This window comes from Stegostoma tigrinum, chromosome 24 (genome assembly GCF_030684315.1).
Source record: "Stegostoma tigrinum isolate sSteTig4 chromosome 24, sSteTig4.hap1, whole genome shotgun sequence".
NCBI lineage: Eukaryota > Metazoa > Chordata > Chondrichthyes > Orectolobiformes > Stegostomatidae > Stegostoma > Stegostoma tigrinum.
The window spans coordinates 16,461,333-16,479,783 of record NC_081377.1 but is presented as its reverse complement, the minus strand read 5'-3'; the positions used below and the strand labels follow the sequence as shown (position 1 = coordinate 16,479,783).

General features: G+C 39.1%; 1 protein-coding gene across 7 annotated transcripts in view; it reads left to right on the top strand.

The window, feature by feature from the left end:
• The window catches only part of LOC125464971 (zinc finger MYM-type protein 4-like), a 194,792-nt gene extending 176,586 nt beyond the window's left edge, over positions 1 to 18,206 (top strand). For all 7 annotated transcript variants that reach the window (XM_048557957.1, XM_048557956.1, XM_048557955.1 and 4 more), the window contains 8 exons: positions 173 to 394; positions 8,467 to 8,570; positions 10,367 to 10,538; positions 11,752 to 11,903; positions 12,972 to 13,086; positions 13,996 to 14,244; positions 16,068 to 16,194; positions 17,677 to 18,206. In XM_048557957.1, coding sequence (XP_048413914.1) covers positions 173 to 394; positions 8,467 to 8,570; positions 10,367 to 10,538; positions 11,752 to 11,903; positions 12,972 to 13,086; positions 13,996 to 14,244; positions 16,068 to 16,194; positions 17,677 to 17,887 — 1,352 coding nt within the window. In that variant the 3' untranslated portion in view covers positions 17,888 to 18,206. The remainder of the gene's footprint in view (positions 1 to 172; positions 395 to 8,466; positions 8,571 to 10,366; positions 10,539 to 11,751; positions 11,904 to 12,971; positions 13,087 to 13,995; positions 14,245 to 16,067; positions 16,195 to 17,676) is intronic.
• Positions 18,207 to 18,451: the final 245 nt, after the last annotated feature.

The following is an 18,451-nucleotide window of genomic DNA, read 5'->3' as shown; positions in this document are numbered from 1 at the left end:
GATACTTCTTAAGTACAGCTCTACATTAATATCTCCTGCGATTTGTATGTAATAACAAAATTGACCTTACGGTATCAAAAATTTGAAATGATGATTTCTTCTCGAGGTTGTTGTGTAAAGTTGAGAATATTGTCAACTTTAGCATATGTTTTCTTTGTGGTTCTCCTTCCAGATCAAGGTAGCACGTATAGTGGGGATCTTGAGTCAGAGGCAGTGTCTACACCACACAGTTGGGAGGATGAGTTGAGCAATTTTAACTTGAAACAGTCCCTCACATCTGCACCTGTACCTCCACCACCTCTACCAGCACCACCAGCACCAGCAACGGAGCCAGAGATGCAGTCATACCACATTGAAGGACCCGAAGATGATCTGGAAGCTGACATATCAGTAGGTCAGTAATAACAGAAAATAAAGGTTGCTTAGTAATGTGTGCCTTTGAAAATGAAATGTAAAATCTAACTTGTCCAAAATACCCTAAGTATATCCTACACCTCTCTACCCACAAAGTACAGATAAAATATTTAAAACTTTGATTTACTGCAGCAAAACTTTGAAATAGTCTGGTCTTTGAAGATGTATCAATATTGTGGAGCACTGAACAAGTTGACAAGAAAGTGTTTCTCTGTCCCTGTTGTATTAGATAATGTCAGCCTGGGTTAAAGAAAGTGTTTTTTCTGGTTTAGGAAAAATCAGAATTAAACAACATTTGTTTTTTATTGCTGTATGCTAACTTATATGTGAAAATGCCAACGTTAAAGCATCAGAATGAGAACAGGATGAGTTTTGACCATGGTGCCTTCTGTGGAAATTAAGTCTGCAGACATTTGTGTTCCGATAATGCTCACGGAGCACAAACATTTCCATAAAATGTTGGTGCACCTTTGGACTAGTTTCACACTGTCAGTTCATATTTTTAGGAGCAAAGAACAAGTTGAAAGTATGAAATATATGTTAAAAGCAAAAAAAAACTTACGTGTATCCAGAAGTCCTGCTTGTCTTAAAATTATGCAAAATAAATAAAATTTTTAGCCAAGATATTGTGGTTAGTGATGCATGAATGGTACTAGCAGTTTATTAAACTTTCACAAAATGCCTGTGGGATTTTGAACTGCAAGTTATTGTTATTAGCAATCAAAAGCAGAGTGACACTGTTGACAGGGGTTCTGGGAGCCTTTGGTCAAGACAAATAACTGTGTGCCGTCTTTGTCAATCTCATCGAAGAATCTTCTGTGAAGCAGAGTCCAATGTAAACCTTAAAATGGAATATAGAATAGTTAATTCAATGCCAGATTAAATTAAATACAAGTGATGAGACAAAAATATCAAAAGAATAATTAAACCCTAATTAAAACTTGAAGGATTGACACACTGAATTTTAAAAGGTATTCATTGTGAGCAAAGTTGTTGTAACAGTTAAGAATTGTCTCTTTTAAACTCGCTTGTGCTTGAATTGATAAGTTCTAATTTTTTTATCGTTAATGAGAATATATCATGTAAATACCAGAACATCATATTCTGACATTTATTTTTGGTGCTGAGCCTCTTAAAGTGAAATTGGTGTTGCAAAACTTTGGTAGAAGTAAATGAACTTGGGAAGCAGCTTCTGAACTTCTTTACATTTAACATGCATATCATGTTGTAGAATGATTCCCTCCACAATAATTGAGGTTTGAAAAGTCTCACCAATATTTGTATTTGCAAAATCTGGCCCATTTTATAAAAATGACCCACCAAAAATAATTCCAGTGTAGGCCTTTACAGCAATATCATGTCTGCTACAACAATTTACCATAGGCTGTCTTGCATTAGGATTTAGCAGTTTGAGCCTGCTTGAAGAAATCAAATATATATCCAAGTTTGTAGTCAATCCTACGATAGAAGGATAGGTGCGTTGTGAAGGTGGGTTCAGGAAATTGGAAAGGGATATAGACTGATTACTGTGGCAGAGACAATGGGAGCTGCAGATGCTGGAGAATCTGAGATAACTAAGTGGGGAGCTGGATGAACACAGCAGGCCAAGCAGCATCTTAGGAGCACAAAAGCTGACATTTCGTGTCCATCTCGGGCCTCCTGCAGTGCCACAACGATGCCACCCAAAGGTTGCAGGAACAGCAACTCGTATTCTGCTTGAGAACACTGCAGCCCAATGGTATCAATTTGGATTTCACAAGCTTCAAAATCTCCCCACCCTCCCACTCCATTCCAAAACCAGCCCAGCTCGTCCCTGCCTTCCTAACCTGTTCTTATTCTCACCTATCCCCTCCTCCCACCTCAAGCTGCACCTCCATTTCCTACCTCCTAACCTCATCCCCCCGCCCTTGACCTGTCCATCCTCCCTGTACTGACCTATCCCTTCCCTACCTCCTCACCTATATTCACCTCTACAGGCTTCATCCCCACCCCTTTAACTTGTCTGTCTCCTCTCCTCTATCCATCTTCGATCCTCCTCCTCCCTCCCCTCCCTATTTATTTCAGAACCCTTTCCCCATCCCCCTCTCTGATGAAGGGTCTAGGCCCGAAACGTCAACTTATTGTGCTCCTGGGATGCTGCTTGGCCTGCTGTGTTCATCCAGCTCCACACTTTGATTCCTGTGGTAGTTGGGAATCAATGCATGACAGCGAGGTGGCCCACCTTGGATTGAAGTGAAGTGAACAGGAAAGTCTTTTCAATGTTAAAAGATTGGAAACTGAAGGAGCAAAGAGATTTGGGTGCCCAGTTCCATAATTCACTCAAAAAAATAAACTCATGAACATGTTCAAGACCACTCAGAGCTCTCATGAAATGTTGAACTTTATCCAAAAATATTGGAATTAAATGGGAGCTTTTAGCTTAGTTGTCCAGGCAATTAGTTAGGTCCCATTTGGAATATTGCATATGCCACTGGGCTGTACGGTTCCAAAGGATGCACAGGATTTGCCCCAAAAAAGGATATAGTATAGATTTTGACAGTGAAGGTTAAATTACAGAAACAGATTATATAAACTTCTATTGTAATCGCTTGAGTTTTGAAAGTGATCACATGGCCTAATTGAGATACTTCAGATTTTTAGGATTAAATAGCTCAGATATAAAGAAACTATCCCTTTGGTCAGATCCGATCTGGAGTTTGAATATCATAATATCAAATTACTGTTAGCAATACTAAACAGTATGTTAGACCATAGATAGTTAAGGACTGATGTGATTTTCCTGATAGGTAACTTGGATCTTAACCACTCCTGTCATAATGTGTTTGCTGTTCATGAGCTTCTCTGAGCCATGTGTTTGTATTAGTTACTTTGAGTGTTTAATTCTGCTGATTTGCTATGTATTATTATGGCAAGTGTGGTTGTACTTAAGACAAAAAGGCCTGCTACATCTAGAGGATGAAACATGGCAATAGTCACTTAAATCGGGTTGACACTGACCACCTTTCCTCACTTTTTCATAAATTTCATCTTATGCAAATCTCTGCCCCTGGAGTCTGCACTGAGTCCAATTTACCAATCATTCTTAACTCAATTTGAGGAACTGTGAGATAATATTTAAAATTTCAATCCTGTATTCAAATTGTGCTGCAGGCTCGACCTCTCTCTGGTTTCCTCCAATGCTGCAGTATCTTCCACTGCCAAACTTTCTCTCCCTCTTAGTCAGTCCTTTTAATTATCCGTATCACTGACCAATATGCCTTCAGTTGGCAAGTCTAGTACTCTGGAATTTGCTTGTTACAACCAACTCCTAAAGCCTCTTTGATTTGGACTCTGTTTTCTCCTTCTGCCTCTATGAAGTGCTCTGGGCTACTTTTCTACATTTAAAGACATATGTAAATTCATGTCAAATAAAACAAATATGTTTATGTATTGAAAAAATATTCTAATTATTTGCAATCTCTTGAATAGTGTACAAAGCTTTCTCACTCTTCCTTCCATACATGGGTGTATATTTACCACTTTTTCATTGAGACCTTCAGAATGGATCTTGCTCAAGTAGGCCAGTGGGCTGAGGAGTGACAGATAGAGTTGAATTTGGATAAATGTGAGGGGTACTGCATTTTGGTAAGATAAACAAGGGCAGGACTTAGACAATTAATGATAGGGTCCTGGGTAGTGTTGTAGAACAGAGACCCCCGAGAGGTTCAGGTATGTAGTTCCTTGGAAGTGCTGTCACAGGTAGATAGGTAGTTGCAATTTTGAAAAAAAAATATTTGAATAGCTGCATAAATAGGTTTATAGGGATATAGGTCAAGTGGGAGTAATTTAGTTTAGGGAAAATTGGTCAGCATAGACCAAAGGGACTGTTTCTGTGCTGTTAGACTCTGTGTGGCTCTGTTCTTTTACAGTAACCTAGCTGTTTAATATTAGATTAAGAATATTTTCTTATAAACTTTGGGAGAAATACAAAGGCCTCAATTTGGATAGCACCTTCATTCATGTACGGGATGATGACATAACTTGCAGTTGTAATCCCCGTACGTCTGAACCAGGGGGCCTGGGTACGAGTCCCACCTGCTCCAGGTGTGTCATAATAGCTCGAAACAGGTTGAAGGAAAAAATACCTAAGTGGCTTGATCTGCAAATCATTTTGAATGACGATGTACTTAACCTAAACATGAGGAATCCTGAGAAATGTGCGTGAAGTCCTTTGTGTCGAGGATGGTTGTGATTTTTAGACAGGCCACCGAGCAAGTTCAGAACATATCAACCCTAAACTGGACTTGTTCTGAATATGGACCTAATATCCTCTCATTCACAGTGAGTTTGCTTGAAAAGGTTGCACCATGGAGCCACCAACTGGTCATACTATGCAATTGCACCTACGCAGGCAGCCATTTCCATGCAGGCGTATCATTTTAGATCCTTAAATAGGCGGTTTGTGTTAAATGCTGACCTAACAATGTGTTCACCTCAGATTTATTTCTATGTATGTGTAAATTCTGTGCTATGTGTATTTGTCTTAAGGTGATTAAGTGATTTGTAGATTTTTGTTCAGTAATTATTTACATTCTGGGTTTGTGATATCGACTATGACAAGTGAGGGCCAGATGCTTCCTAGCATGAAAACTGTTCTAAACTATTATTAATATCTTAACAGCTAGTTAAAGAATCATATTGGGAATTGAAACCTGGGGAATCATATAGGCAATGAAAACAAGATAAGACCCTCTTCATCCCATTTGTGAATATTGTGCTATGTACATTTTATTGCCTTGACCAAAAAGTCATCTAATATCCTTGTGAAGGGCAAAATCATAAAAAAAGACGACCTGGGCTAACTTGGAGCATTAAAAATTCAAAGATGTCGCTGATCCACTCCTTGACCATTGCACTCACCTGTGAGAGAATTAAAACTAGTGTAAGAAATTATTCTGTCCCTGAAATTCCTTAGAGTGTGCATTTTTGTTTTGTATGTGTTGATCTCTTCTGGTTAGAAATAGATCCAGTTCTTGACTGGCAGAGTTGAGTGATTCAACATCCATTGCACTAGCTGGCTACCTGTCGAGAGGTTGGCTTATCTCTCTAGAAAAGAACCATGTCCTAACAAATTTCTGCCTTTTCTGCAATTTAAGATTGACACTCAACCTAAACCATGTAATTGGAGCAAACTGTCAATGGAAACTCAAACTCCATCATCATGTAAGCCTCAGACAGAGCCCTCCTGCTTCTGCGCATCTCCGGCTCTTTCAGCCTGTTTTGGTAACTAAGATGGGCAGGAGCTAATGAACTTGCCAACTATGCAAAGGCCCTATGAATAGTTAAAATGTTACACTGGGCATTCATTCAGTGGCCCTCATGTCACCCTTTCCAAAACCTCATTATCACTCTCTGAAGAAACCAAAACTAGATGTAGTATTAAAACTAGGGCTTAACTAGCATTTTGCATAAGAACAAAATGTATTTTGCTATGCTAATACTTTAATTGCTTTCCTGAGATTGTAGATGGCGGAAATATCGGAGGATGATGCGTTGGATTTGGAGGTTGGTGGGGTGGTATGCGAGGACAGGAGGGATTCTGTTTTGGTTATTATTGCGAATCGAGGGGTGTGAGATGAGTTGCGGGAAATGAGGGAGACACAGTCGAGGGCATTTTCGATCACTGTGGAGGGGAAGTTGTTGTTCTTGAAAATAGAGGACATCTGGGATGTCCGGGAGTGGAATGCCTCATCTCGGGAGCAGATGCGGCAGAGGTGAAGGAATTGTGTATAGGGGATGGCCTTTTTACGGGAAGGTGGGTGAGAGGAGGAATATTCTAGGGAGTTGGTATGCTGAAAATGGATATCTGTTTCCAGGTGGATGCCAGAGATGGCAACAGAGGTGTTCAGGAAGGGGAGAGAGGTGTCAGAGATGGACCAGGTGACCTTGAGGTTGGGGTGAAAGGTGTTAGTGAAGTGGATGAACTGTTCGAGCTCCTCGTGAGAACACGAGGCATGCCGCTATAGTCATCAGTGTAACGGAGGAAGAGATGGGGGTAGGGCCAGTGTAGGTACGGAAGAGGGATTGTTCCACCCACCCTACAAAGAGGCAGGTATAGCTTGGGCCCATGTCGGTACTCATGGCCAACTCCTTTGTCTGTAGGAAGTGGGACAAATTAAAGGAGAAGTTGTTGAGGGTGAGGACGAGTTCGGATAAGCGGGTGAGGGTGTCAGTGGAGGGGGACTGGTCGGGCCTGTGGGACAGGAAGAAGCAGAGGGCTTTTAGGCCATCTGCGTAGGGAATGCAGGTGTATAGGGACTGAACGCCCATAGTAATAGTCCATTTCATATTTTGCTTTGGAACCCTGCAGCCCAAGGGTATCAATGTGGACTTGACAAGCTTCAAAATCCCCTCCCCCGACCACATCCCAAAACCAGCCCAGGTAGCCCCTGCCTCCATAACCCATTCCTCCCACCTCAAGCCCCACCCCATCTCCTACCCACTAACCTCAGCCCGCCTCCTCGACCTGTCCTCCCTGGACTGACCTATCTCCTCCCTAACTCCCTACCTACATTCACCTTCACTGGCTCCAACCCTGCCTGTTTGACCTGTCTGTCTCCTCTCCACCTATCTTCTCCTTTTATCCATCTTCTATCTGCCACTCCCGTCTCCCCTATTTATTTCATAATCCCCTTCCCCCTCCCCCATTTCTGAAGAAGGGTCTCGACCTGAAACGTCAAACTTCCCTGCTTCTCTGCTGCTTGGCCTGCTGTATTCATCCGGCTTCATACCGTGTTATCTCGGATTCTCCAGCATCGGTAGTTCCTACCATCTCTCTACCAGTCTTGAGCTTGTAGTGGATATTTTAAGCCAGTACTTAATACAGGGTCTTTCATCCAGACATCAAGTAGCCTTTATGTTACACCGTAGGGAAGGTGATCCTCTGCTCCTAAGCCAGGAGACGTCTTCACAATCAAAGTTTTACATATGCAGATACCTTCTAACCAACCTGCTCAGAAATGTTATTTCACACCTCTGGAACAGATTGCACCTGAAGTTGTGATTCAAAGTCCAGAGGAAGTACCACTGCACCACAAGAGCCTACGTGCAATTTTTGTGCTAATCTAGTTGCTATTTAATTAAGAAATAGAAGAAGCCACTATGTACAACCACATGGCACCACACAATATTTGTTCATCCCTGCCACAGAAGGAGAGAAAATCTTTTACATAAAAATCACTTGAGGGTCAGGGATACGTCCAGTTATTTTCAGTTATAGAAAATACATCAGCATTGTGCATCTGCCCAGAACAGACTTGCACAATCAAAATGGGTGCTAAGGACTTATCATTCAGCAGAATGTCCTTCGAAGATGCACTTGTGATATTGTTTGCTGGAACAAACTAAGAAACGCTGACTTTTGCAATAAAGTTGCTTTCTGCTTTTGTACTTTGATTCTTGGTTGCCAAGCTTACATTCCAATTGCGTAATTTATATTTGGCTGAAAGGTCCCTTCACCCCAAATCTCCAAATAGTGAGTGACGAAAATAGTCATCAGCAACAGTTCCACCTGTGGTCAGAGCTGGTGGCTGGTCTCCAGATGCTATTTGTTGTTAAATTTGTAGTTTTATCTGAGCCGGTAATGATCTGTGTCACTATTATTAATCATCTTATCATCATATTGTCTAAGTAGGCAGAAATTGCCTTCTACTATTTCTGACATTTTCTAAGATGTTCTCCAATAGCCCAGTTCAGCCTTTGAGAGTTTTATGATTTTTCAAGTAACTTATGAAGCTTTTTCCATTGCTCCACAGCTGCCCTTTTGACTGTTCAAAAAGCATCTTTTTTTTTGAAACCTTCCTTGTATATACAGGTATCTGTTTCATTGACTATCAGATGCCTTTAGTTGGTTGATCCAATTATCCACCAACAGGAAATAAAAATCTCTTGAGTGTTCAGTGACATTATTGTTCAATCTAATTTCACAAGTTCTTCACTTCTCAATTTCAAGCAGTGTAAAGGTTCTATGGAGGGTATTTGTCTAATTATTTTTTGGCTTATTTTTTGAAATAGCTACCTTTGAATTGTCGCGACGTGACCGAATGGCAACAGCAAGACAGCACAGAGCAAGGCAACGTGCAAAGAACAAAGAAGGCTTCCCTCAACCCAGAAAACGGGTGAGCTTGTTGGAATTGGGTTCGATTTTTACATTTGTTAAATGCATTTTGTCATGGCAGCATCAAGCACGTCCTTGTGACAATCTTGGCAAACTAAAAATTTGTATGAACCTCTTCTTGCCCATTTTTCGTTTACAAATTTTGATTTTAAAGTAACAAACAGTGCAACTTAATGTTGAACACAAGATAGTAGATTAGTTTATTGCATAACCGTTGCTAAAAACCGCATAAGGACTTGGTGATAACATTATTAGCTAAAATACAAATGCAAAGATTTATTGTAGGTAAGGTGAAAATTATATGTGAATGTGGCAATAGATCATGACTACTGTTGCAGATCTTGCTCCAAGATTCCATTTCTAAATGGAAAGATGAAATGTGAAGTCTGATTCAGCAACTATAATGACTTCTGTTGTTGAATCTTTGGAGGTTGCTCCCAAGGTCGGATTAAATAGCATAGGTTCTGGGAATGAGTGAAATCTCATTTGTTTTATTCTAACAATTCTATGTTAGAACACTTGGTAGCCTAGTTCAATATAGCTCAAAATGCCTTCCTCTGTCTCATTTTTGAGCATCACTGGCTATTTAAAAGTGTATCCCTTGTCGCACTTAGATAATCCTCTTCGAAGTGGTTCTCACTCTCAAACAAAATGACTACAAAAAGGCAAATTTCTTTTATCTGTGTGCCACAAAGCAAAGTCAATTATGCTCAAATTCCTTGCAATAACACTCAACCTTCTATTCAACACTACAGAAGCTTTTGAGTCTTCACTCCTTTTGAGGTTTCAGTTGGCAGTCATAGAATCCTTGAATTATTTAATGTCCTTTGCGATTGACTCTTAAGATAACAAAGTCTGACTATCTGCATCTGGCAACAGTTGTAGAGTCGTACGGCATGGAAACAGACCCTTCAGTCCAACTAGCCCATGTTGAACATGTTCCCAAACTAAACTGGTTCCACTTAGCTTCGTTTGGCCCATATCCCTCTAAACCTTTCCTGTTCACCTACTTATCCAAATGTCTCTCAACTGTTGTAACTGTACCTGTATCCACCACTTTCTCTACCAGTTCATTGCACACACGAACCACTGTTTCAAAACAAAAGTTGCCCCTGTGTCCTTTTTAGAACTTTCTACTCTCACCTAAAAATATGCCCTCTAGTTTTGAACTCCTCCACCTGAGGGAACTGACCCTTGCTATGCCCTTCCTGATTTTATAAACCTCTGTAAGATCACCCATCAACCTCCTATGCCCCTGTGAAAAAAGTCCAAGCCTATTTTAGTAACTCACCCTCCATTCCCAGCAACATTCTGGTAAATCTGAACCACTTACAATTTAATAATATCTTTCCTATAGCAGGGTAACCAGAACTGTGCACAGTACTCCAGAAGAGGCCTCACCAACATCCTGTACAACTTCAACATGATATCCTAACTCCTGTACTACAAGTCTGAGCAATGAAGGCAAGCGTGCTAAACGCATGCTAAACCTATGGTACATGTTTCAAAGAATTATGTACCTGAACCCCTCGGACTCTCTTCTTCTGTTGTTTAAGTTGAATCCGCAAGAGAATAAGGCTTCTGAAAGCTGTTTTGTAAGACTCTTGTGTCTGTCTGTAAAACATATTAGCTTTCTTTACAGAATATGTAATTCATACCTACAGACTTGTGACAGTGCAGAAAATGGCTTTGTCACTAAGGATACATTTCTATTTTAGGAAACATTCTGATATTAATTTGGTCATTAAACTTTGTTGACAAGAGTCATTATGAATTTACTCTGGCTTAACACTTTAGGGAAGGAAGAAATCTATTGTGGGGTACAGCCGAGATGTTGTACAGGAACCTGTAACTGGAGGAAGTGACGTTGGTTTGTTTCTGAAGTATATGTATGGTGTAAAGGCTTGGAAAAGATGGGTACAATTTCGGAATGATAAGGGAGATCCCACAGAGGAGCTACGGTTTGGATGTAAGTATTTGGAGATGTGACCTCCAATTGATCTACTGTATAGTTTAGTCCTTTCTTTTCTGCCTTCCACTTTCAGTGAATCACCAACAACTACAAAAGTAGTACATTATACTTTATTCTTGTAAGATGTAGGTGCCTCATTATATTTCATATGTCTATCTACATGTAACTCTTCTGATAGCAAATAGTCCCTATCTCATTTTCCAGTTACCAGGGTAGAGGATCCATTTGTTGCCACTTTTATCTCATTTTTGATACATTTCTTATTTTCTCCTCTCCCTTTTCTTAGGCCTCTACACAACATACTTAAGCCAGGGGAATGTCATATAATCTGCTTCCAAGGTTTGCTAATGCTGCCCCCTAACTGGGTAATATAAGGATTGTAAACCTGGCTTTGAATGTGCTACTTTTGTTTCCTCTTCCATTCCCATGCACAAGGACCAAGCTTTGGCTTGTTGCCCTAATGGAGCATCTTGCTATAACATTTGAAATATTCCATATTTGTAAAGGTTTCTTTGTTCAAGTAGGCATATGAAGAAATAACTTCCATTCAAATAGTCCCTATAGCTTTTGAGAATCCTCTCAAGCATTTCGTGGTACTGGATTACTTTTGAAATTTAGTAGCTTTGTTTGTAGGTATATGATGCAGTCCGTTTGTGCACTGTAAAGTCCCACAATTAGTACTGTGATAAATGGTCAGTTAAACACTTAGAGGTTACGAAGGGATCAGTCTTGGACAGTACAGTGGAAAATCTATCCATGCCTCACTGAAAAAGTGACATGCAATCCTTTATCTGAATGTACAAGCAGGACCTCAGTTTTCCCATCTCATTTTCTGACACGCTGGGATTTTAAAATTTCGGAAGTGCCAAGTTTAGATAGAGTTGAAATTCAGAAGTGAGCATTATACCCATAATTTCTTGTTGTTCTAAGTTGATCATAATACTCATGGTTAAACTAGGCATGTGATTTGCAATACATACTGAAACATTCAAGCAAGTGCCAGCTGCTTGGAGACACATAGAGAAACTAAATCATTTTATTTCATTAGGTCAGCCCAGGTAGAAACCTCTTGTTTGGGGAATTGTAGAAGTAAACATTTACACAAACTGAGTAGACTGGAATTTAAAGATAAAGCTCTTAGTTTTAGTGGCACTGTCTGTTTTATGCTAAGTGATGACGTTTTTCATGATCGACTTAAATTTATGTGCAGCTCGACCAATTAAGCTAAAGGAGGACATTCTTTCTTGCACGGCTGCTGAGCTCAGTTATGGATTGTGTCAGTTTATTCAAGAAGTACGGAGACCAAATGGAGAAAAGTATGAGCCGGATAGTATCTTCTACCTTTGTCTAGGAATTCAACAGGTAAAACACAATATTAACAATATGAAACTGTTTAAGGAGGCATGGTGACACATGGGTGTTTGTCATACATAGCCACACAGACTAGTATTTTCTGTTACAACATGTGGGTAAGACTCAGTTTTGGGGTAGCCCTTTATTTGCTGTTCCAAGTCTTCACACTTGTACCTGTTGAGAGAGACAGTGGAAACTTGCATTGTTATTTTACCAAATCAGATGGGTTGAAAATAGAAATAGAAGAATTAAATAGAGCAATTTGATCCACTAGTTTAATGCCATTATAGATTGATTTTCTTTATAAAAACAGGTCCATGTAATGTGCTTTTGTGATCAGAAGGTGGCATCAAACTTGCTACTTATTCTTAATTCTGTATTTTTTTTATTTACTGCATATGTCTGAGCTACAGAATTTCCAGTAAGATTTTTACAGCAGTTAAGCATTTAACAGAGACTTGTCAAGAGAAAAATAGTGCAAAACTGGGAATTGCAAAGCATTTGTGGCCTGGAGAAAATGATCAGCTTTCCATTCTGTTTGAAATTGGTTGATCTCGAAGCATTGTGGTCATTACTTTTAAAGAATGTGACCAGTTTCCCTTTAATAGCACAAGATATTGCTTTCGTCTACAACCTGCGTCCATCACAGAGCGTATCCCTCTCCTAACTAACAAAAGGACATATACCTTTGACTGCCACTGATACAAAACCTGTTCACAGGTCTCTACCAGTCATATTCTACATATGTCATCAAGGGAATTTTTTGACCTCAAGTGTGGGCTTATTTAGCTCTGGTTTGAGCTTCGTGCAATTTATGCAAGAACTAAGCAGGACACGAGATTGAATTCTGCAACAGTGTTTAATATTTCACTGTGAACCTTCAGTAAACCCAGCAGTCTTGCAGTTTTTAATAATCCTAGCATGCTGTTAAAGATTGTCCTGTGTTGAACAGGACATCATTTAAATATTACTACTTGAGCCTTTAGAATGTGTTAAAGAATCTGGGCCTTTCACATGCTTTAATGGCCAATGAAACTTTGTTTTGTGACCTGCATAAATCTGCTCTGAATCTTTCAGTACATATTTGAGAACAGCCGCATTGATAACATCTTCACAGATCTTTACTACACAAAATTCACATCAGAGCTTACGAAGGCTCTGAAATTTTGGCAACCGCAGCTTCTGCCAAGTGGTAAGTGTCTGTATGTGGAATTCTTGCTCATTTGGGAATAGTACCATGCATTTACCACTTTTAAAGACACATGCAATGCAGTGTATGTTTGCATTGGCTGTACAGTAGTTCAGTCATTTCATAAAGTCTAATTTTGGCATTAGTCCTGGGAACACTCCAGAATAGCATAACAGCATGGAACCTTTTTTGAGTTATAGCTAATGGGCTTTCACCGTTCATGCTTACTGCATGGGAGAAGCACATTCCTTTCCTTTTTATGCTATATAATCTTATATTTTTGTTTTAAATAAACGTAGTCTTTGCTAATTCCTTTGAGTGGGCATGTGTTCTTTGACTTCTACTTCAGGGCTCCTTCATCAGATTTCTCTCCTCCACAAAAAGAGGCTTGCATAGTGGTTCACAACTCAATTATTTGTACTTCTTCCAAATTTAAATTTTCATTTGCTTTTTATCACCTATGTGACTGAATATTGCAGAAAATCCTAACCACTAGGGAAGCCCCTTTATATGATGTTCATAAATAAGTAGTTTTCTTGCTTTATCCCTGGGCATAGTAAGATTGGTATCAAAACTGCTTCCTCCGAGGAAAAATACATTGCTTTTTCCTACAAAGAAGAATTTCTAACAGATTCCTTTAAAAATTGCAAGCTACTTTACTTAAAGAAACAACAATACTTTAAGTGGAGAGTTTGCTTTGCAGCAACTGTTTGATCTTGTTACAGTTCTGTAATCTCATAACCCTTCGATCTTATTGGTTGAGGGCATACTGACATCATTGCCCTGTTTATTCAGATACCAGATGCTCTATTTTGGTGCAATTTCTGTTCTGAAATGTATATTTATGAGAAAAATTAATGAATTATTTCAGCCTGCATCTTGTGCTTGGTAGTAACATTATTTTGTCCACAGGCCAGTTATTTTGTCGCATTGAAGAGGAGCATTTATGGGAATGCAAACAACTCGGAGCATATTCCCCAACAGTTCTTCTCAACACTTTACTGTTCTTCAACACCAAGTACTTCCAGTTGAAAAGTGTCAGTGAACATATGAAGCTTTCTTTTGCTCATGTTATGAGATGCACAAAGTCTTTGAAACATAACACAAAGTTGACTTACCTTCGATTCTTCCCACCTATGTACAAGAAGGACAAAGATATAGGTATAAACAAATCTATTTTTCTTATCAGGTGGAAGGTAACATATTTGGGGGACATGATTTGGTGAAGTTCTATCTCAAAATAAATGTTTACTCTTATGAACAAAAGATCCAAACGGTTGTGTTAAGTCAGAGCAGTCATCTTGTACTCTTAGAGAGGTAGTAAGAACTGCTGATGCTGGAGAATCTGAGATAACATGATGTAGAGCTGGATGAACACAGGCTAAGCAGGAAAGCTGACGTTTTGGGTCGAGACCCTTCTTCAGAAATGTCCTGTATTCTTATGCTTGTTGATCAAATTGTGACCTACAATTAAGTATTAGCCATCAGGTGCATAGCGGCTTGCTGTATGGCTGATCCTGTAATTGCCATTTAAACCATGTTGTTAAACTAAATTATTCAGCTGACTGAACTAAACATGGTTTGGACATTTGTCCCATTAGATCCAACCCAGTGCATTTTGTTCATGAAAATGAAGCTGGAAGTGTTTACCATTTTACAGCTATTATAACTGTGGAACCCTTTGTATGAGTAATGATTAAAGTGGTAAAAATTTTAAATATTTGCCCAGTGTTTTGTATTGTTTATGTGGAGAATGATGAAGACATAATCCACTGATACATGAGATTCTGACACTTTTGGCTGATGTAATGGATTCTTTTTGCAATTGCAATCCAGCACATAGTTAAAACTGCACTTTGAACATGGCAAACAGGCTGCAAGTGTTTGTTAACACAGATGGTTCATTAACAGAGCTTCACACTATAAATTTAGCATCAGTGTGAAGTGGTTTTAGCTTTGATTCAAGATTCAGTCTTCATTATACTGTAACTTAGTGCAGTATTATAATCATTGTGAATGCAGTCCATAAAAACTTCTACGCAGGGGTTAATGGAAATGGTTTGATTTTCTTCAGTCTGAGAATATGTTAATGTAAGTATTTACAACTGTAAAAAATGATCATAAATTGCATTCTTGTATCAAAATTCAGGTGAATGAGTACAAGCTCCTGCATCCAGGATTTTATGGATTAGAGAATTAATTGCTCAGATACCCCAAACAATTGGCAGCCAACTGAAATTATCTGACCTTATAGTCACTAAGAAGAGAGTGCAGTAATTAAATGAGGTGCAGCAGATCATACAGGACTGCTTTAAAACAAAACTCACTGCTTTTACATTGTATAATAGGATGCTTTTGCAGGATCACCGTTCTGTGATCTATATTCCCTCACGGTATGAGGAAATATAGAATGTGATAAATATGCCCAAAAGGACTAATGGTGTGCCATGCTCAGCTATGGAAGTTGTCTTTTGGATTCAGTGTGGAAGAAATGTAGGGGTAAAGGAAAGGCACATTCCGTAATATCCATGGAAGTATCTATTACTAAGCAATTTACCTTTTGGGATAATATTTAGATCAGGTTAAAGGCTGATCATGAAGTAATTTAAATTTGATTCCTTTACCTGAAATTAATTGTCTACATATCAGCAGTGACAGTGCAGCCTATGAAATAAGATGGGCTTTTATTTTGTTACTCTATTGTCTTATCTAGGGGTCTTGTGGCACAGTGGTAGGCCACTCCTGGGTTAGAAGGAATTCAGGTTCCACATTGAATGTGCCTTAATGTGTTTGAGCAGGTTGATTAAAAATAATTTTTACTGTGTCTTACCAAGTAAGCAGTGTGGTGTTGTTTTATTTCTTCCTTTCTTAGAAACGAGGGGAATGTAAAAGTTTGAGATGACCATGATCGAAGTCTAAGACTGATTACGTCATGGGATCAGAGGGGTTGATGTTGTATTTACTAATTTATGTTTCTAATGTAGATAAGTTACAATTTGGAAAGAGGAAGCGCAGTGATGAGGAGGAGGAAGGTGCTATGGAAATGGCCGAAAACACAGATAATCCACTCAGATGTCCTGTCCGCCTCTTTGAATTCTACCTGTCTAAATGGTATGCCCAGTTTCCATGTACAATTAGTCTTGAAAGTTGGAATTAAGAGTACACAAAAATGAAAAATTGCATGTGTGCAGTATAAATAAGCCCTTGGTACACAGCAGGTCATGCAGCATCTGTTGAGAGCAGAACAGGCTTGACATTTCATGTTGATGGTCTTCCATCAGCTCTATAAATGATTGAGTTGAATCAAGTTTTAATAAATTCAGAGGCAAGGGAAGGAAGGATGACAGCAGAACAAAATCAGTAGACATGTAAAATGGTGTAAGCAGGTAGATTAAATAACAAAAGGGAGTGGAATGAATATAGAACAAAAAACAAGGTGCAAATGGTAATGCAGATTTGCAACCAAAAACAGCCATTCAAAATCAAAATGTAAAGCAAAAACAGGAACATTGATGAAAGACTATGTGAAACTATTGAATCCCATGTTGAGCCTGAATTCAACAAGTGGAAAGGTGAGCTACTGACCTTTGATCTTGGATTGCATTGAGACTGAGATCAGCGTAGACATGATGTGGAGGCATAACATAACAGGCAGCTGGAAGGTTGAGGTTGTGCTCAGAGATTCTACGAATGTATTTGGCAAAGCAGTTATCCTGTTTACGTTTAGTCTTCTAAATCCAGCAGTAAGAAATGTTGTCGATTAACTGTAGGAGGCAATGGGCACAGTGATTACTGAAGAGAACAAGTGCCAACTGGGTGACCATTTTGATCCATGTGCATGGCCCAGAGTTTCTGACTCATTTTAATTTTCCCTCCCACTCTGACTCCTCTATATGCTGCACCTTGTACTGTTGTCATGAAGCTCTAAGAGCAGAACATCATCTTTATATTCAACACTTGGTTCATTTTTCAATTCAGTACTTGTTTCACATCGTGAATCCTACTCCTATTTCATTCCCTTTGAATGATCTTTTGATAATTTTGCTTTTTACCATGTATATATTCTCTGGGCTCATATTTTCATAGAATAGAATTATAGAATTCCAGTGATGTAAAAACACATCTTTCGGTCCATTGAGTCCACACTGACTCTCTGAAGAGCAGCCCACCCAGACTCAGATCTCTGTGCTATCCTGCTAATTCTGCATTTCCAATGGCCCATCCACCCAGCCTGCACTTCTTAGGACTTTTGTTTCGTTTCTTGTTCGTTTGCCAGCTTTTTTCGTTGTGCCACCATTCCATTTAACCTTCCATCTCTCCTGCCTTCCACCCAAACAATAAATCTCCCCTTTTAATCTCCCACTACTTCTGAACTTATATATTTCATTAAAAGCTAAGATTTGTTGAGTACGCTAATTGCGTATCACATATCCAAATCTTTTTTACTTCACCTTCCCAGCATCTAAACATTACCTTAATGTTTAAATATTGGCATTCCTATGATCAGTATGAAGATTAAGAATTCATAGTAATGGGAAGGGCCTGTTCATTACTTATAAACAGTTTTGTATTTTTTTCTTGACTTTTACCTAGTTCTGAGAGCGTGAAGTCAAGGAGTGATGTTTTCTACCTTCAGCCTGAACGCTCATGTGTGCCTGACAGCCCCATGTGGTATTCAACTTTACCAACTGACCCTGCCATTCTGGATGCCATGTTAACCCGTATCCTCATGGTGCGGGAGGTTCACGAGGAGCTTGCAAAGGTCAATCATGAGGAAGCTGAAGAGGAAGATGCATTTGAATGAACTAGATTTTTATCCATTTTTAAGCACTGAATTTTAGAATGCATGTATCCATGAAGAGTTAACAGACTGCTTGGAATATAGCATACTCTTCCTCTGGGTAGATTTGGGGGACAGGAAGGGGAGGGTTGATAAACACACTGGTCAAAGAAAAAAGTAGATGTTGATAATTAAGTTGACAGGGAATCTTGGTGCTTTTAAATAATTTTTTTTGTTTGTTTTTAAAAAACACAACTGATGTGGATTTGTTTTTACCCCACACTGAGTCACTGGATTTTCATTATGAAAACCAATGTCAAACAAATTCAATTTTGGGGGGAAATGGGGAAAAAAGGGGTGGGTGGGGTGGGTTGGGAGAAGCACGCCGAGAGTATTTAAGTGGCAATACTACCATTTTAAAATGTTACAGCCGAGTTTGAAGGCCATAGAGACAGTATTTTGCCATTTAAACGTTAAACCTATCAATGAAAACATGACATTTAGTTCCTAGATTGCTGTTAATGTGAATTTTTTGTTTTAAAAGAAAGCATTGAAATGCATCTACTAACCCCTTGTTAAAATGTTCTG